General features: G+C 42.1%; 1 protein-coding gene across 1 annotated transcript in view; it reads left to right on the top strand.

Annotated features, from left to right (window-relative positions):
• LOC135883765 (potassium voltage-gated channel subfamily KQT member 1-like) overlaps positions 1 to 19385 on the top strand; it is a 522644-nt gene that overhangs the window by 123420 nt on the left and 379839 nt on the right. The window contains exons 14-15 of the mRNA XM_065411048.1: positions 7283 to 7287; positions 14730 to 14789. Of these exons, the coding sequence (XP_065267120.1) occupies positions 7283 to 7287; positions 14730 to 14789 (65 nt within the window). The remainder of the gene's footprint in view (positions 1 to 7282; positions 7288 to 14729; positions 14790 to 19385) is intronic.

The following is a 19385-nucleotide window of genomic DNA, read 5'->3' as shown; positions in this document are numbered from 1 at the left end:
ACATTCCACCCCTTTGATCATCTTTGTTGCTCGCCTCTGGTTCCTGTCCAGTTTCTCCAAGTCCTTTCTATACAATGGTGACCAAAGTTGGACACTCCAGCTGAGGTCTAACCAGCACCGAAGAGGGTACTGTCACCTCCTGTGACTTGCATGCTATGCCTCTGTTAATGCAACCTAAAATTGCGTTTGCTTTTTTTGCAACAGCATCAGATTGCTGACTCATGTTGAGGCTGTGATCCCCCAACTCCCAGATCCTTCTCAGCAGTGCTGCTGCCAAGCCAGTTATCCCCCCATTCTGTATTTGTGCGTTTGTTTTTTCTTCCCTAAATGTAGCACCTGACATTTGTCTTTGTTGAATTTCATTTTGTTGTCTATAGCCCAGTTTTCCAATTTATCAGGATCCCTCTGAATTTTAGCTCTAATCTCTGAAGTGTTGACAACCCCCCCACTCCTGCGCCAGCTTTGTGTCATCTGAAATTTTTATCAGTAGGCTCTCTATTCCTACATCCATGTCACTAATAAAGATGTTAAATAACACCAGACCAGACCAGATCCTTTGTGGAACCCAACTTGACTTCTCTCCAATCTGATATAATTCCATTAATAGTTACTCTTTTGTTTGCGGTTGTTTTAACCAATTATGTATCCACTTAATGGTAGTTCCGCCGAACCCACATTTCTCCAGCTTACTTATCAGAATGCCATGTGGGACTTTCAAAAGTCTTGCTGAAGTCCAGGTAGATTTTGTCCACCGCATTCCCTCCCCTGCCCCCAATCCACCAACCCAGTTACCCTGTCAAAGAAGGAAATCAAGCTGGTTTGGCATGATTTGTTCTTAGTTAAATCCATGCTGGCTGCTAGCGATCACCCTTTCGTTTTCCAGGTATTCGCAAATAGGATGTTTTATACATTGCTCTAGTAGCTTCCTAGGTATTGAAGTCAGCCTGCCTGGTCTATAGTTCCCCAGCTCCTCCCTTTTCCCCTTTTTAAAGATGGGCACTACGTTATCCCTTCTCCAGGACCTCTCCTGTCATCCCTGAGTTTGTAAATATTATTGCCAGTAGCTAATTCCTTCAGTACCCTGAGTGAATAGCATCAGGCCCTGCTGATTTGAATTCCTTCAAATTGGTCAGAAGATCTGATGTTTCTTTACTGATTCCCATCTGCATCCCTTTCCCTTTATTGTCTATGGTAACTTTGCTAGTTGTCTGGTCACACGTTATTTTTTATGAGAAGACTGAAGCAAAGTAGGCATTGAGCAGCTCTGCCTTCCTATCATCTTCAGTTCCCAGCTCATCTTTGCCATTGAGCAGTGGACCACACAATCTGAGCTTTCTTTTTTGTCTGACATATTTGAAGAATCCCTTCTTGTTTTCTCTAACATCTCTCGCCAGCTGTAACTCATTCTTGGCCTTGGCTTTCCTGATTTTCTCCCTACATGCTTGTGCTATTCCCATGTATACTGCCTTGGCTACATGCCCTTCCTTCCATTCTCTGTATGTATTCCTTTTGGTTTTTAGATAGCTAAAAAAGCTCCTTGTGCAGCCACATTGGCTTCCTGTGGCTCATCTTATCTTTCCTCAATGATCTGGGCCCAGGTTTTGAAATGATTGCCCAAAGCTTTGAGCTGAGGCTTGTGGTTGACAGCTCTGTTCCTCAGGGACAGTGGAATTATCCACCACAAAGATTAAGGTGAATCTGGGCAGGAAATAGTTTTCTCAAGGGCTGCTCCCAGGTTGTAGTATACTCCTGTACAATCTAAGAATAACCTCAAACCCTTCCTGTTTTCGGTTCCAAAAGCAAAGCATGCTTCTTCCACCTTGTCTTGGATGCACATATCACAAAAAAGATGTAAAATAAATGTTTACAAGTATTAAATTCTCACATAATTTCCCCTCAGTGAGGGTAGGGGAGCAAGAGATCCCCATTGACAGATGCTAATTGTTACTTTATGCACTTCTAGAAGGTGTTCTCATATTGCATTGACTGGGACATATAAAAACTTGACTAGAATAATAATACCAGGATACTCACATTTCTTAATAATTTGAGAAGTTAATTGCCACTTTAAAAGTGAGGGTATGTAATTGCTTTATGCAAACTTCTAAAATCTATATTTATATATAAAACGAGATCAAAATAGTTAATAGTTCCTTACAATGGAAATGTCCACATTTCAGAATGGTCACTGGAAAATTAAATTTCTTCTTTAATGTATACCATTACATTACAAACATCCCCCTTTCAGAATTGATTTGCTCTCCCAAAGAAGAAATTGCCAGCCAATAGGAGCTGTGGGAAGCAGTGCGGGCCCATTTATGGGCCCCATTGATTGCATTGGCCTCATTAGCACTACAAAAGTGATTTTTTTTTCTCCCTTGGTATTCACCCCTTCTTGTCAACTGTTGAGAATAGGCCACTTCCACCTTAATTTAATTGGCTCGTTAGCACTGATCCCCCACTTGGTAAGGCAACTCCCATCTTTTCATTAGGGTGACCAGATCACAAGAGTGAAATATCAGGACACATTGGGCGAGCGGGGGGTGGGGGAGACAGATAGACACAGGTGCACAGTTCCGACCGGAGCCAGAGGCGCACAGGTCTGCCTGGCCCTGTGCTACCAGCGGGCCCCTTCCTGTTGGGGGTGGGCCTATGCTGCGCCACATAGCTCCCCTGCCCAGCGCCCCCTGGATCCACTATGCCCAGAGCCCCCCTACAACCCTTCCACCACAAATGCACAGTGCTGTGCACGCACACCCCCACCCAGCGCCCCCCTGCCCACAGCCCCTCCACAGCTGCCCAGCACCCCACACAGAACCCCCCACTCGCTAGTTTCCCAATACACACAGATTTCCCCTCCCTCCCTTCCTTCCTCCCTCCCAGTGCCCTTCCCCACAGCCCCACCACCACAACTGCACAATGCCCGACACAGACCCGCACTGCCCAGTGCCCTGACACACACAGATCTTCCCCACTGCCCAGCACCCCAAAACACACAAACCTCCCCCACTGCCCATCGCCCTCCACACCCTCACAGCCCAGCACCCCACACACACCTCCCAGACACTCACTCCATCACACCCTGCCCCCTTCCCTGGCCGCACTCACCAGCCCTGCTGGGAGGTCTCTGGCTCCTAGGGTGGGAGCGGCGAGGGGAGTCTCCAGACTCTCCACGTGCTGCGCCCACCACAAGCACGAGCTCCGTGGCTCCCATTGGCCGGGAAAAGCGCCAATGGGAGCTGCCGGAGCCGTGGAGTGGGGCTTGCAGGCGCCGACAGCATGCAGAGCCCCCCCACCCTACGAGCCAGAGGGACCTGCCAGGGGCGAGGTGAGGAGTCCCGACGGTGCTCACCTGGGGCGGCTCCTGTCCCGGGAAGCATCCGGCAGGCTGGTCCCTCTGGCTCCTAGGGTCGTGGGTCGGGTGGGGGGGCGGAGGGCTCTCTGCCCGCTCCTGGCGCCTGCAAGCCCCGCCCCTGCAGCACACGGCGCTCCTGCCATCGGGCGGGTGCCGGGAGCTGCCCTAGGAAGCAGTGAGTGGCGGTGCCGCAGCTGCAGTGCCGCAGCTGCGGTCTGGACGGTCCCCGATATCGGGACAAAGGGCGTCCCGACTGATGTAAGGTTGGGACGCGGGACAAATCCCCTAAAATCGGGACTGTCCCGATAATATCAGGACGTCTGGTCACCCTACTTTTCATGTGCTGTGTATTTATACCTGCCTACTGTATTTTCCACTCCATGCATCTGGTGAAGTGGGTTTTAGCCCACAAAAGCTTATGCCCAAATAAATTTGTTAGTCTCTAAGGTGCCACAAGGGCTCCTTGTTGTTGTTTTTGCTGATACAGAATAACACAGCTACCACTCTGAAATGTTTCAGGAAAAATGTGCACAAATTGGAGAGACTCCAGAGAAGAGCAACAAAAATGATTAAAGGTCTAGAAAACATGACCTATGAGCAGGGCTGCCCAGAGGATTCAGGGGGCCTGGGGCAAAGCAATTTCGGGGACCCCTTCCCTAAAAAAAAAGTTGCAATACTATAGAATACTATATTCTCGTGGGGCCCCTGTGGGGCCCGGGGCCTGGGGCAAATTGCCCCATTTGGCCCCCCCCGGGCGGCCCTGCCTATGAGCGAAGATTGAAAAAATTGGGTTTGTTTAGTCTGGAAAAGAGAAGACTGAGAGGGGACATAACAGTTTTCAAGTAGATAAAAGGTTGTTACAAGGAGGAGTGAGAATTGTTCTTAACATCTGAGGATAGGACAAGAAGCAATGGGCTTAAATTGCAGCAAGGGAGGTTTAGGTTGGACATTAGGAAAAACTTCCTAACTGTGAGAGTGGTTAAGCAGTGAAATAAATTGCCTAGGGACGTTGTGGAATCTCCATCATTGGAGATTTTTAAGAGCAGGTTAGACAAACACCTGCCAGGAATGGTCTAGATAATACTAAGTCCTGCCATGAGTGCTGGGGACTGGACTAGATGACCTCTTGAGGTTCCTTCCAGTCCTATGATTCTTGAAAGGGCACTAATTGGTATTGATTTTGTAAACTGTATTTTTTTTTACTAGATTGCAATTTGATTTTAACCAGAGGAGGATGGCTTAGTAGCCTAAACGTCATGCCTAGGGTAGCTATGTTCCCTCAAACTACGTGTTCAGGTTCCAAGCAGAGTCAACTCCAACCCTTTGGGTTTTTTTCAGGATAGATTAATTGAATGTGGTGCTGTGTATTGTGTGTGTATCTCTTTGAGCAGAACATGAAAACTGAGGTCCTGTATGCTCTGCTTGGGTAATTAAAGATACTGTTATGTTTTGAAGGGGTATGGATTTGCTGCACTAGTCTTGTGCATCATGCTATGTGCTGGCAGTCATTTTGGGACTCCAGCCCAGAGATGGCTGCATGTGTATGATTTGTTGAAGCACTCTGGGACCATTGGAACTGAAAGTTAACATATAGTATCTTCTATTTATAACACCACTAAGCATACATGAAAGTGCCCCACACTTCACAGGAATGAATTAGATTCTGGTAGAACCTAGCGCTTAAAAGTATAGGCAATATGGATGTCTTTATGTTCTCTGTATTATCTGTGAAATCAATCTTATTCATCTCCTAGCATAGGTAATAAAGCTGTCTGGCTTCCACGCTTTCCTGGTTCTTGCTGTGGTCTCTAGCATGTGGTCTTAAAAATATGAAAGTTTTATGGGCAATTACCATGGACTTTCTAAACTTTTTGTAAAAGGAGGGGAATGGTTTGCAAGCCTGAGTAGGTTAATTATGGGCAGATCATCCGTGACCCAATTCTAATACTGTACTAACTCCAGGATTGCTGAAGTGCAGCCAACCTAGTTCTGATCCTGCGTCATTGGTGCATCAGCTATGACCCAGTTCTAACCCTTTGGATCAGGTTGTGTTCTTTCATATATTATCATCATGCTGACTTCTCAGAGCTTGATTCCAGTTTTCAAAAACACTGAACAGCAGAGGGCCGGCATTTGTTGCTAGTGGCTTTTTCCTTTCTCTTTTCAATGAGGAAATCATGGTCACAGACCTGGTTGCACTACCTCAAATAAGTTCCATTTCAGGTCATGCTAACCTAACTCTATCCTAAACTGGCGTGTGCTGAGTGAGCCAGAATGAGGGTGCCTGCAACCCTATCTGTCTTCCAGTTCCTATTGCTGTTTAGCGGAAAGGGTCAGATTGGGTGTAGTTTTCATAATGTTGCAAAGGCAGAAGGTGGGGGAGATCTTACTTGGAATCAGAACTAGTTTGCTCACCTCTAAATAGGACATTTCCCATTCTTTGTGGAGAAATTGAATCTTAGGAGATTCAGAAAGTTGTACAATATTTCCAATAAGGCAGAAATGCTTTCATAAAACAAGAGATTAGTTCATTCATACATACTCTGTGGATGATATTGAGTTTAGCCTATAGAAATTAACTCAGTAGGTCAGTGACAGCTCTTACACTGGAATAATTTTGTCTTGTGTAGAATCCCAGTGTGTCTTGTATAACATGTCTGAGTCATGCTTAAATTTCTGCAGAAGAAAAATGTTCAAAATCTTTATTGTAAAAGTTTTAAGATCCACTTTTTCCAAACTGTGACATGCTGAAAGGTAAATAGCTTTATTGGGCATTTGTTACAAAGAAAGAGAGGTGGGCTGTTTTATCAGAGACCATACAGTTCAAATGTCAGTAGTAGCTTCCAAATGGTAGATTTGAGAAAGTAAAGTTTTCTATTTTTTGAAACATTTTATGTAAACTTATCCACTATCCTCTGGTTTGTTCTGAGTATAGTTAAGCACCTTTGTTTTCAGTATAAACCAATTTTTATTGAAAAATATCCTGGGTTTTACAAAGTATTGTTTGTTTTTTTTCTGATTTTTCACCCTACTTTTGTATCATTCGAATATATAAAAATAACTTGTTTTATTAGGAAAATACAATATATTGCATGAGATAGATGTATTATGATAATACATTAATCTATGTGTGTATGCAAAGATGCCTGTTGAAGTAAGGCTGTGTATTAGTCTAGAAGATACATACAATAAAAAAACAGGCAGGCACGCACGCAAGCTTTGAAGTGCGTGCACATCTGAACATACTGATGAATCTCATGCCCACCATGTACACAGTTCAAGCCGCTAGCAGATAACGGTTTAAATATATGACACACTAAAATGGCAAGAAAGGGAAAATTTGTATCAGAATACATTTCAGAGCAAAAGGAAGCATTCAAAACTTTAAAAAAAACAAAAACAAGAGAAAAGGATGAAGTTGAGTGTATGCGCTGCAAATGGTGTGTCCCAATTATTAAATGTAAATAATTATAGGCTACTAGTTCTAAGTCTACAACAATAAACTGCGTAGTCAAATGAAAAGTTTTATTTGGGGATTAGAGATGTATTGTTTTCTTAAACTCTGAGGTGGCATTGTATTTTGAATTCTGTTTTAGTTCTGCAGCAAACTACATTGATTAAAGCATTAATCTACTGAATACTTTTATCCCCTGTCTTTCCATCCACCAAAATAAACCTCAATATTTACCCAGAAAAAAATAAGTTTTTTTGCACTGATTTTCACCTGTTTTTGTTGTAATAAACACTGATAAATTCCTGGGAAAAATTAAATAAAAACCAAAAATGAAGGACCCTAGTTATATACTTCGATAAGCATGTTTAAGGAAGAGAGTAGTAGGCTTTAAAAAAATGAGTTTGTCTCTTCCCATCAGCTTCATTAGTGTGCAAAGTAATTCTTGTCCAGGTAGGAGAGAGTTAGATTTAAAGGCTCAGTTTGAGATATACTATTGGTATTTTTATTTCACTGATGTGCACACCAACATTTTCAACTTTTTAAATGGACATAATTTCAGATGCTTATTGCATTTTGATTATTTGTGTATTTATCTCCAAAGGAAATTAGGAACATAGGCATGTAAGTGCATATACTGCAATGGAAAATATTGTCTTTGACATCAGGAGCTTTAAATTAAATAGTTAATAGACCTGTTGCAATAATAGTCAGTGTTACATAAAACTATTGAATTTGTTTCTACATTGTTAACTAGTTTAACACTTTAGAATAAAGGCAGCACAAGTACGTTACTGAGAGTGTGTATAGCCTATAATAAGCAACTATGACTGAATGGTGGCTTTCTTTAATTTTTATTGTAAAGAATGAGCTACGATTTCAGTTGTGAAGGTTTTCTATTGGAATGTTTTATCCCTCAGAATAGCATACTGAGAGCGCTAGTTAGACCTGGGTCTAGAGGAAACAGGTGCTTTGCAAGTTTTTCCCCACAGCTCTGCTCATGGACCTCTCAAAACCCTACATTATTCCAGTCTCAGCCTTTCCTAAAAAGATTCTGTCAATCATGCAGTATTGTGAGTGGGGCAACTAGATCTATACATGCATTTCATCTGTGACTTCAGCCAAACTAGAGCTTACGCCTCAAGAAAAGAAAGGATACATTCCAAACAGGGAACTGATAATAAGCAGGCATTTAAAAGTCTGCTCATCAGTCTTGGCAGTTTCATTTTTCTTCTCCTTCCTTCCATCAGCAACAAAAAAGGAGAGGAGCTACCAGCACAAGCAAATAACCATACAGTTGCTTCAATTCCAAAAAGTATTATTAACCTCTTTCCACCAATGAGAAGCACCCAACAGCCTGTTTGTTATATTGCTGTTGTCATTTATTGCAACTTCCCCACTGTCACGAGAGCCTGGGTTCCAGCCCTGGCCTGAAAACCTACACCATAATTTTACAGTCCCACAGCCTGAGCTGGAGTCAGCTGACGTGGGCCAGCCATGGGTGTTTAATTGCAGTGTAGGCATACTTGCAGGATAATGTAGCCCAGGGCCCGGTCTACGAGTGGGAGAACTGCATGATTCCACCATGGGATAGGCAAAGGCACAAGACGTAATACCTGCAGGGGTACACTCAGAGGGACAGAAGTGGAGCTAGCCCTGTAACCATCATAATAACCAGGCCAACATATAGTATTAATAAATTTATAACAGAACAGCTCCATTTCCATCACAACTACAACAGGCCATGTTTAGCACAATTTCAGAAAAACATGCCTCATGTGAGGAAGTCCTAAACATACCTCTCTGACATTGGCACGGATGAACACCACTTATCCTGGCCTATGCATGCAGTTAAAGTATACGTAGCTGACACCTTTTGCCAGACAAGTAGTTTTTAATATTGTAAACCAGTCCTTTGATGTCCCTCAACATGCTGCTGCATCCATGCATTTCTGGCCTTTGGTATGAGAAGGGATAAATTGGGATTGGGCATAGCATAATCAGAAATCTAGAAGGTAAAGCTATTGGAATAGAGTTAGCTTGTTGCTATAGTCCATGCTCTTGTCTTTGCAGTTGTCATGCCATTGTATAATCAATATGCATTATTGTCACTTTTTTTTTTTTAAATCAGAAGGTTAATATGGGCAGGCAAAAATTACACTGAAAATCTTTTTGAAAGGTACAGCATTGATGGCATTGGAGATTTAACTCTTCTTCTGTGTAGATAGAGCTTGGGCACCAGCAGTGCATGCTTCATTAATGTTCCTCCATCCTCTTCTGGAGGATCATATCTGGGCAAGAGCAGATACTTAAGTCTCCACGTCCAATCAGTCCTTGACCTCTCTTCTGATTCTACAAACAAGCCTGCCTGTCAGCCACTTCCAATTCAAATGCAGTTTAGTTTCAGTGATATGAGCATTTAATGTTCATTGGGAACTAGAAAGAGACAACATAAATCATTTCATATGGATTATAATTTTGTCTGTGCTTGTGTTGTAAAAATCTGAGGCTGATTTTGTATTTGAACACCCTTTTTACAGTAATCTTAAATTTCATTATACTACAGAAAATGACTTTATATATACATTGAACCCTTAGAACATAAGAACGGCCGTACCGGGTCAGACCAAAGGTCCATCTAGCCCAGTATCCTATCTACCGACAGTGGCCAATGCCAGGTGCCCCAGAGGGAGTGGACCAACAGGCAATGATCAAGTGATCTCTCTCCTGCCATCCATCTCCATCCTCTGACAAACAGAGGCTAGGGACACCATTCCTTACCCATCCTGGCTAATAGCCATTAATGGACTTAACCACCATGAATTTATCCAGTTCTCTTTTAAACGCTGTTATAGTCCTAGCCTTCACAACCTCCTCAGGTAAGGAGTTCCACAAGTTGACTGTGCGCAGCGTGAAGAAGAACTTCCTTGTATTTGTTTTAAACCTGCTGCCTATTAATTTCATTTGGTGACCCCTAGTTCTTGTATTATGGGAATAAGTAAATAACTTTTCCTTATCCACTTTCTCCACATCACTCATGATTTTATATAACCCTTCTTGCCCACTAGGTCTTACAAGGATGTTCAAGCAATCAGGTAGGTTCAAAGCATCTTCATACTAATTCAAGGGTGTATTTTATTATTTGCTCTCTGCCAGTGTTTAGATGCAGCGTGCCTTAATGATTTGGAGTTACATTCTGTGCTCATTTACACACTATGCCATCCCACTACATATGTTAGGAATTATGATTCTGTGGTATGCAAGGCAGCGTGTAACTTTGTCTGTAGATTTATATGGACAAAAGATCGTAGAAAGAATAAAGTGAATAGTAGTGTCTAATTTCCTGTGTAACGTGCTTTTTGAGTGTTGTTTGATTTAAATTGGCTACCTGTGATACCAGATGTTGTATCCTGTTGAAGTTTATCTAGGGGCATGTCTAGATGGTGTCTTAGTCCACACAGGCTCAGGTGTAAATCCTAATGTGCACTAGTATGTTGCACACTAATTGGCCCATGTGCACCCTGCTGGTGCACAGTAAAACGTCCCTAGTGTCGATTAAAGTAGTGCTGTTTGAAATGGGACTACATTAGCATGCAAAAACTTTTAATGTTTTCCAGCAGGGTCCACAAAGGCTAGTTACTGTACAACAACTTGGGTGCAATAGAATTTACATCTCAGCTGGTGTGGATTAAGGCACCATGTCCTTCCTGTTTGCGGGACAGGCACCATGTAGGCCAGGGGTGGCCAACCTGAGCCTGAGAAGGAGCCAGAATTTACCAATGTACATTGCCAAAGAGCCACAGTAATACGTAAGCAGCCCCCACATCAGCTCCCCTCCCGGCGCCTCCTGCCCACCGGCAGCCCCGCTGATCAGCACCTCCCCCTCCCTCCCCGCACCTCCCGATCAGCTGTTTCATGGTGTGCAGGAGGCTCGGGGTGGGGGGGAGGAAAGGGGGGAGTGGGGGCAGGGCCTGCGGCAGAGCCAGGGGTTGAGCAGTAAGCGCCCCCTGGCACACTGGAAAGTTGGTGCCTGTAGCTCCAGCCCTGGAGTCGGTGCCTATACAAGGAGCTGCATATTAACTTCTGAAGAGCCGCATGTGGCTGCGGAGCCACAGGTTGGCCACCCCGATGTAGGCAATCCTTAAAATGTTCACAGCAGAATGTGGCACAAAGTACCATGAATTTCTCTTTTTAAAAGCATGCTCTTTGCATATGTCTAATATTATGCTTAGAGTGAATATGCTACTGCCTACTTGAGATTAATATTGAGCTTGTAATACTAGAACAAGGGGTTGCAAACAGTGGTGCCAATTCAGATATTTGGGCAGAGGGGTGAGGGAAGTTGCAATCCCTGCCCCTCCTGGCAGGTACCCTGTCTGTTCCAGTCCCTGCTTCTCCCTACCTCAGGGAAGTCAGGTCTTGCTTAGCTCCACTGAGTCTACCCTCTCTCTTACGCACACAGTGCATGAGCCAATGCTGCTAGGAATTGAGTTCTCAGCAACTCTCCTGTGCTCTGACTTCCCATGTGCCAAGTTGCAACATCATTTGGCCTGGCTGCCCTTCTCTCTGTATGGAGGGACAGTCAAGCCAAATATAAGTGGCATTCTGACCATGCAGCCAGAGTGATGCTCCAGATGACTTTGGCATCATCCGGATTGATTTAGTACAGGACCTCTGCTTAAAAGTGGCCAGGCCATGACCTGTGGAACTTTGAGTAAGTGCAAAAAAAAATTTGGTGGGGTGGGGGGAAAAATGGACATTCCTCCCTCCAGCTCACTGTAATCAGCCCTGTTGGTTGCCAGTGAAATTGAAAAGCAAAAAAGAAGAAACTGCTTTTTATATCACATACTTAACCTGTGGAAGTCAAGGTCACAATATATAATTGAGGATAAGAGCTTAGAGTGCTTCAAAAAGGATTAGATGGATAATGAAAATACCCAAAACCACATAAGATGAACATTTATTAGGGATATAAACCCTTATAGTTTTAGGGCACAAGCCCAACTGTAATTAAAACTTCTCTTACAGGCAAGTGTGACAAAGTTCCTCCTCTATCTTGGTGGGTCCTGCGCTTATTGGCGGATTTTCTTGCCTCAAAGATTCACCATGTGGGTTGGGGAACAGCACAGAGACCTTCCCCTCTGGAAGAACCCACAGTCCAGGTCAATTGGGAGGTTTGGGGGGAACCTGGGCCCGCCCTCTACTCTGGGTTCCAGCCCAGGGCCCTGTGGACTGCAGCTGTCTATAGTGCCTCCTGTAACAGCTGCATGACAGCTACAACTAAAAGGGTAACAAGAAAACATTCTACAGATACATTAGAAGCAAGAGGAAGATCAAGGACAGGGTAGGCCTCTTACTCAATGGGGGGGGGAAACACATAACAGAAAATGTGGAAATGGCAGAGGTGCTTAATGACTTCTTTGTTTCCGTTTTTACCAAGAAGATTGGTGGTGATTGGACGTCTAACATAGTGAATACCAGTGAAAATGAGGTAGGATCAGAAGAGGCTAAAATAGGGAAAGAACAAGTTAAAAATTACTTAGACAAGTTAGATGTCTTCACGTCACCAGGGCCTGATGAAATGCATCCTAGAATACTCAAGGGGCTGACTGAGGAGATATCTGAGCCATTAGCAATTATCTTTGAAAAATCATGGAAGATGGGAGAGATTCCAGAAGACTGGAAAAGGGCAAATAGAGTGCCAATCTATAAAAAGGGAAATAAGGACAACCCGGGGAATTGCAGCTTAATTTCTATACCCGGAAAGAAAATGGAGCAAATAATAAAGCAATCAGTTTGCAAACATCTAGAAGATAATAAGGTGATAAGTAACAGTCAGCATGGATTTGTCAAGAACAAATCATGTCAAACCAACCTGATAGCTTTCTTTGACAGGGTAACAAGCCTTGTGGATGGGGGGAAGCAGTAGACGTGGTATATTTTGACTTTTCTAAAGCTTTTGATACTGTCTTGCATGACCTTCTCATAAACAAACTAGGGAAATACAACCTAGATGGAACTACTATAAGGTGGGTGCAAAACTGGTTAGAAAACCATTCCCAGAGAGTATTATCAGTGGTTCACAGTCAAGCTGGAAGGGCATAAGGAGTGTGGTCTCACAGGGATCAGTTCTGGGTCCGGTTCTGTTCAATATCTTCATCAGTGATTTAGATAATGGCATAGAGAGTACACTTATAATTTTTTGTGGACGATACCAAGCTGAGAGGGGTTGCAAGTGCTTTGGAAGATAGGATTAAAATTCAAAATGATCTGGACAAACTGGAGAAATGGTCTGAAGAAAATAGGATGAAATTCAGTAAGGACAAATGCAAAGTACTCCATTTAGGAAGAAACCTGTGGGGTCATAGTGGACCACAAGCTAAATATGAGTCAACAGTGTAACGCTGTTGCAAAAAAAGAATATCATTCTGGGATATATTAGCAGGAGTGTTGTAAACAAGACATGAGAAGTAATTCTTCCACTCTACTCTGCACTGATTAGGTCTCAACTGGAGTATTGTGTCCAGTTCTGGGTGCCACATTTCAGGAAAGATGTGGACAAATTGGAGAGAGTCCAGAGAAGAGCGACAAAAATGATTAAAGGTCTAGAAAACATGACCTATGAGAGAAGATTGAAAAAATTGGGTTTGTTTAGTCTGGAAAAGAGAAGACTGAGGGGGGACATGATAACAGAACAGTTTTCAAGTACGTAAAAGGTTGTTACAAGGAGGAGGGAGACATTTTTTTTCCATAACCTCTGAGGACAGGACAAGAAGCAAATGAGCTTAAATTGCAGCAAGGAAGGGTTAGGTTGGACATTAGGAAAAACTTCCTAACCTTCAGGGTGGTTAAGAACTGGAATAAATTGCCTAGGGAGGTTGTGGAATCTCCATCATTGGAGATTTTTAAGAGCAGGTTAGACAAACACCTGTCAGGGATGGTCTAGATAATACTTAGCCTTGCCATGAGTGCAGGGGACTGGACTAGATGACCTCTCGAGGTCCCTTCCAGTCCTATGATTCTATGTGCTGGCAGGGTCCAGCCCCACACATGGAAATTTTTTATAGTCCTATTTTATAGATACTAGCTACAATGAACAGTAGGTGAAATAGTTTAAAAGCTTTTAGACAGACTAACTTTTGAGCTAAATATTAGTAGGCATCATATCACATTAGCGTTTAGTCACAAACAAGGGCTTTTGCTTTAGTATTGTTTACCACAATTTATACTACCTTCATGAGATACACCCTTAAATTAGATGGGTGTGGTGGGAGGTGGTGTTGGACCTTACACACAAGCTGCCTTGACAGTTTTCTCCTGTATAGAAGCTCTTCTAGGATCCTAGATACATACTCTTTTAAACTGTAAATTCCAGCAGCACTAAATAATAATAAAACCAAAATGTACATATTGGGTAACATGTTCAATAATGCCTAAGTGATTTATTCTAAATCTCATTGAAAGTCTGTGGGACTAAGGAGCCTAAGTCATGTTTGAAAATTGGTCTTAGGCTCCTAAGTCAGTTTTAGGTGCTTTTGAAAATCTTACTCACTGTAAGCAAATTGGTAAACTCATTTTATCTCCTATCACTATATATGTGTAGTAGGTTATAAACCATGGAAGTTTGTTCTCAATCTTTCCCATAGGGGAAAAATAAGCAAAAATCAAGTAGGTAAGAGTGACATGAAAACAAAAGCAGCATTGAAGGGGTGGATTGGAATTTACTATTGGTCTTCTAAGTCCCTTTTTTATAGTGTTCTGTAATAAAATACCTGTTTTCAGCTTAACTCCTAATAGAGTAAGAGACCTTATCCTCACTACTGCTCTCTGAATGTTAATCTTCTTTGTGCTTTGGCTGAGAATTGGTTTAGCTTATTCTCTGCTTCCTGTCTGGCCTTTTCTGGCCCTGTTTTTTGCATGCAGGTCGACAGCTTTCCTGGTCATCTTTATCCATCTGTGCTGCAAGCTGTCCCCCATCACCAGGTATAAGGCATAGTGTCTACACACATCATCATACATGTCTTGAGGGACTGTTTATTGATGTGACAGTACATGTTTTGTGTGTAATTAAGCTGGCTCGGGTTTGCAGCCCATTACCATTCATGTGCCCCTGTTTCCCCTGTTGGTTTCTCCAAATGTCTACCTTCACTCAAGTTCTTTGGTGTCCAGGTCTTGGCTATACTTGGTACAGATGGTCTTTTACAAAACTTAAGCAGCCATTGCAAAATGACAGCAGACTTTTAACAAGTTTAATAATCTACCTGATTATGGTTAAAACTACCTTTCAGCTTACCTCTGATTTTTGGTGAATCTGACTTTTTCTTGGGAGCTGGCACAGCAGGTAGAAAAAAGTAGCAGCCAGTGAGCAGGACTGGATATATATTGGCCATTGTGAATATTTTGGCTGGAGCTGGATTCATATATTAACTGAATCTAAACAGAATATTTAATACCAAAGAATATATAATACTACCTAAACCTAATAAGCAAATATTTTCTTTCTCCTTTTCCCTTCCTTTCCTTCTTCCCTCATTTATCTTTGTTGTGTGTAAATAGAAGTTCTCCTCTTTATCATCAGCCTCTTATTCCTCCCTGATTTGTTCAGTGGTGCCCCAGTCCAGTTTGGGAGACATCAGATTGTCTTCAGTATAGCAAACTGTGTGATGTCATAGACACTGGATTGGGTCATCACAATGGAAGGTCTCTTCCCAATGACAGGGGAGGATTGTGAAATTTTCCTCCCTGTTGTCTCTGAAAGGGAATGGTGCAGTTACCAAGGGGCATAGAACCATATGGAACAATTTACCAAAGGTCATGGTGGATTCTCCATCACTGACAATTTTTAAATCAAGATTGGATGTTTTTCTAAAATATATGTTCTAGGAATAATTTTTGGGACTTGTATGAGCTGTGCTATACAGGAGGATAGACTAGATGATCAAAGTGGCCCCTCCTGGACTTAGAATCTATGAAAAAAGGGCTCCTCTGTTTACCTTTTCCTGAGAGAGGTTTTTTTTTGGCAGGGATGATGTATTTAAGAATGACTCTGGCTGTTGAGTGGAGATGTTGTCTCTGCTGTATTCTTACTTTTTATTGTGTTAGTTGTAAATTTGGGATATGTCTTTTTTTTCCAGCCTAGAAATTTGGAAGTTAATGTTTAAAGTATGATTAATAGATTAATCTATGTTAATTGGTGTAAATACACCTGGATTCTTAAGCAATGGGTGACTGACTTTGGTATATATAAAAAGCATGAGACCTGAGAGAGGCTTGTCCAACATATATAATACACAAACTCATTGTTTAGTGATCAGCAGTGATGGGAAAAGAGGTACAGAAAAAAGCTTAGATTTCTTTCTTTTTTTTCTGGTTTTTTTTTTTAAATAAAGTTTCATAGGATGTAGCAGCAATAATTAAGGCCCACAGTTCAAACTATACACTGACATTTCTCATAGTACGCTTGCTGCACTGGATATTATATGTTTTCAAATCATTATTCTTCATAAAGTCATGCTCAGAGGAATACCTTGAACTCTTAAACTAAGCTGCTACTTCTGCCATGGTTCCTTTATACTTTTGATAGCATTTGGAATAGAACTCAAAAACAAACACATCAAAATAAAACACCCCCCCAAAAAACAAAACAAAAAATCCCACATACAGTAGTTTGTGCTTGTAAGACCACTCTTGAGGAGCAAAACTGGTTAAAGTAAAATGAAATAGAGGATACAATTCCTCAGGCTTGAGTTACAAATGTTATGAGCTATCTATATTTGGTAGCTGGAGTTTACAACTTCGGATCTTATTCCTGGGTAGCATCACTATCACATGTTGAAGGTATTTTAATGTTTTATATTTCTTCAAAATTGAAGAATTATCATGAGTGATTCTGATGAGCTATTTAGTTGCTTAGAAGCTCATGACTTCTTGACACAGAAAATATTTTTATCCCTTTCTATTCTGACTTTTAATATTTTGCTTTGAGTGAACACTTACTTTGAAGTGAATTTTGGAAATCCACACAATAAAAAATAGTCATCTTGCAATATAGCAAATTAATAATTTCTGAAAAAAGCATTTCTGGGCAAAAAGATAACTGTTCACAACTATTACAATCATCTTTACAATGTAAATTTTTGAATGCAGGTGATATGAAGTTTGAATTTATCACTGATAAAGTTTTGATTTTATAGAATGGAAAAACTTAAGGATTAGAGGGCTAATATTTCAGAGAATTGGGTCACTTAGAGTGGCAACAGTGTAAAATTGCTTTTAATGTTAGGGTTCATCATCATCATCATCATCACTCCAATAACCGCATTGGTCATTGGGGCACCATCATTGATGAGCAATCAACCAATTGTTGCCACCCTTGACAATTGTGTCTCTGCAAAGTCCATTCCTGTCCACTCTTTTATGTTGTCAGTCCATCTCTTCTTCTGTCTACCTCTCCTTCTCTTCCCCTGTACTGTCCCTTGGAGGATGTTCTTGGATAGGCCAGATGATCTTGTTACATGTCCATACCACTTCAGCTTGCGCTTCCTCACGGTCGTCAGGAGATCTTCATATGACCCAGTGCACTGGGTGATGATGTTGTGGACTTCTTCATTAATGACATGGTGGAAGTAGGAGATGCCCAGGATTTTACGGAAGTATCTCATCTCTACTACCTGTATTTTCCATTCAAGTTCTGCTGTAAGGGTCCGTGTCTTGCACACATACAGAAAAACGGAGATGACCAACGCGTGCAGCAGTTTCAGTTTGGATTCTAGGGAGATGTTCTAATTCCTCCAAATTGGCTTTAGCTTTGCCACTGCTGCTGTTGTTTGCACAGTTCTTGCCATAATTTCTGCCTTTGATCCTTCATCAGTGATGATTGCCCCCAAATACTCGAACTGTTTCACTGTCTCCAGCTCTTGTCTGCCGACAGTGATATGTGAGCTGATCCCGTCACTTTTTAGTGTCATCAGCTTGGTTTTCTCTGCACTGATTTCCATGCCGTATTTTGCAGAGGTTTCATCCAATCATTTCACAAGGTTGGCAAGTTCATCTTCGCTGCCTGCCAGTCAATGTCATCAGCGAACCAAAGATTTGAGAGTGTTCGCCCCCCAATGCTGACTGTGCATATGTGATCTAGGGCATCAGTCATTATGTGCTCCAAGTAGATGTTGAACAGTATGGGTGAAAGAAGGCAGCCTTGCCAGACTCCAACAGTGGTGCAAAACCATTCTTCTGTTGTACCATTGATGAGAACTGCACTGCTGGCCTTGGCATACAGTTGTTTAATGGTAAGAATAAGCTTATGACCAACATTGTACTACTTAATGGTTGCCCAGAGAGCTTCGTGCCATACTCTGTCAAACGCCTTCTTGAAGTCAACAAAGATGTGGTAGATGTCCTACTGGTGTTGTAAGTACTTCTCACATAGAACACAAAGGTTGAAAATCTGTTCTGTGGTTCTTCCAGCACGAAAGCCAGCCTGTTTTTCAGCGATGATATTCTCCACTTGTGGCTTCAGTCTATTCAATATGACTTTCAACATCACTGTGCTATGATGGCTAATTAGGCTTATGGTCAGGTAATTTTGACACAATCGCAGGTTGCCTTTCCTTGGCAGAGTCATGATTAGTGACTGTGTCCACGTGGAGGGCCACTCACTGGTCTGCCAGATCTAGTTGCAGATCTTGGTGAATACATCTATTACTATGAATTTCATCAATTTGGGTGGGATGTTGTCAATACCTGTAGCCTTTCCGTTCTTGAGTGATTTCACAGCTGTCTCCACTTCTTTGCACAGTATTGGAAAGTCATCCTCCTCTGTTGAATCTGGGCTGTCTAGGACACTAGGATCTCCATTTGCCTGGTGGTTGTATAGATTAGAGCAGTAGTTTGTCCACCTATCGATGATGTCCCTTTCTTCTGTAAGACTGTTCCCTTCTTTGTCTTGAATTGCATTAGCTTTGGTCCATCTTTCCTTTGTCAGATCTTTTACAACCTGGAAGGCTTGTTTGCTATTTTTATTATTGATATACTCTTCGATTTTAGAGCATTGTTTTTCAATCCATATTTTCTTGGCCACCTTCATTCCTTTCTTGATCTTTCTGCCAATCGCTCTGTATTTATCAGCTCCCTGAGTGCTGTTCTTGTCTTTCTTGAGTTCTCTTCTAATGTCACACATTTGTAGTATTTAATTTGTGACCCATGGTTTTGTCTTCTTACGGTGTTTCCCAAGGATGTCTATTGCTGTCATTGCTTCTATGTCTTCCTCTAAAGCAAGCAGCGGGGCAAATTTTCTGCTGATCATTGCTTGGAATGACTTTGCAATATTTCGGTCTCTGAATCTTTCTAAGTCAAACTTGGTTCTGGTGAACTTTGGCCTGACGATTTTCCTTAGCTGCAGCTAAAAGTTTAACATTACAAGGTCATGATCCCTTCCAATATCAGCATCGGGGAAGCTTCTTGTTTTAACTCTGTTAATCCCAGAACGAAATCAGTTTTGCACCATGATGTAGTCGATCTGGCTGTGATGTAGACTATCAGGTGCATGCCACGTTAATTGTCTGGATGCTTTATGTGCTC

Source organism: Emys orbicularis, chromosome 1 (assembly GCF_028017835.1).
Source record: "Emys orbicularis isolate rEmyOrb1 chromosome 1, rEmyOrb1.hap1, whole genome shotgun sequence".
Classification (NCBI taxonomy): domain Eukaryota; kingdom Metazoa; phylum Chordata; order Testudines; family Emydidae; genus Emys; species Emys orbicularis.
The sequence above is the reverse complement of the archived record's forward strand: the minus strand, read 5'-3'. Positions and strand labels throughout refer to the sequence as shown.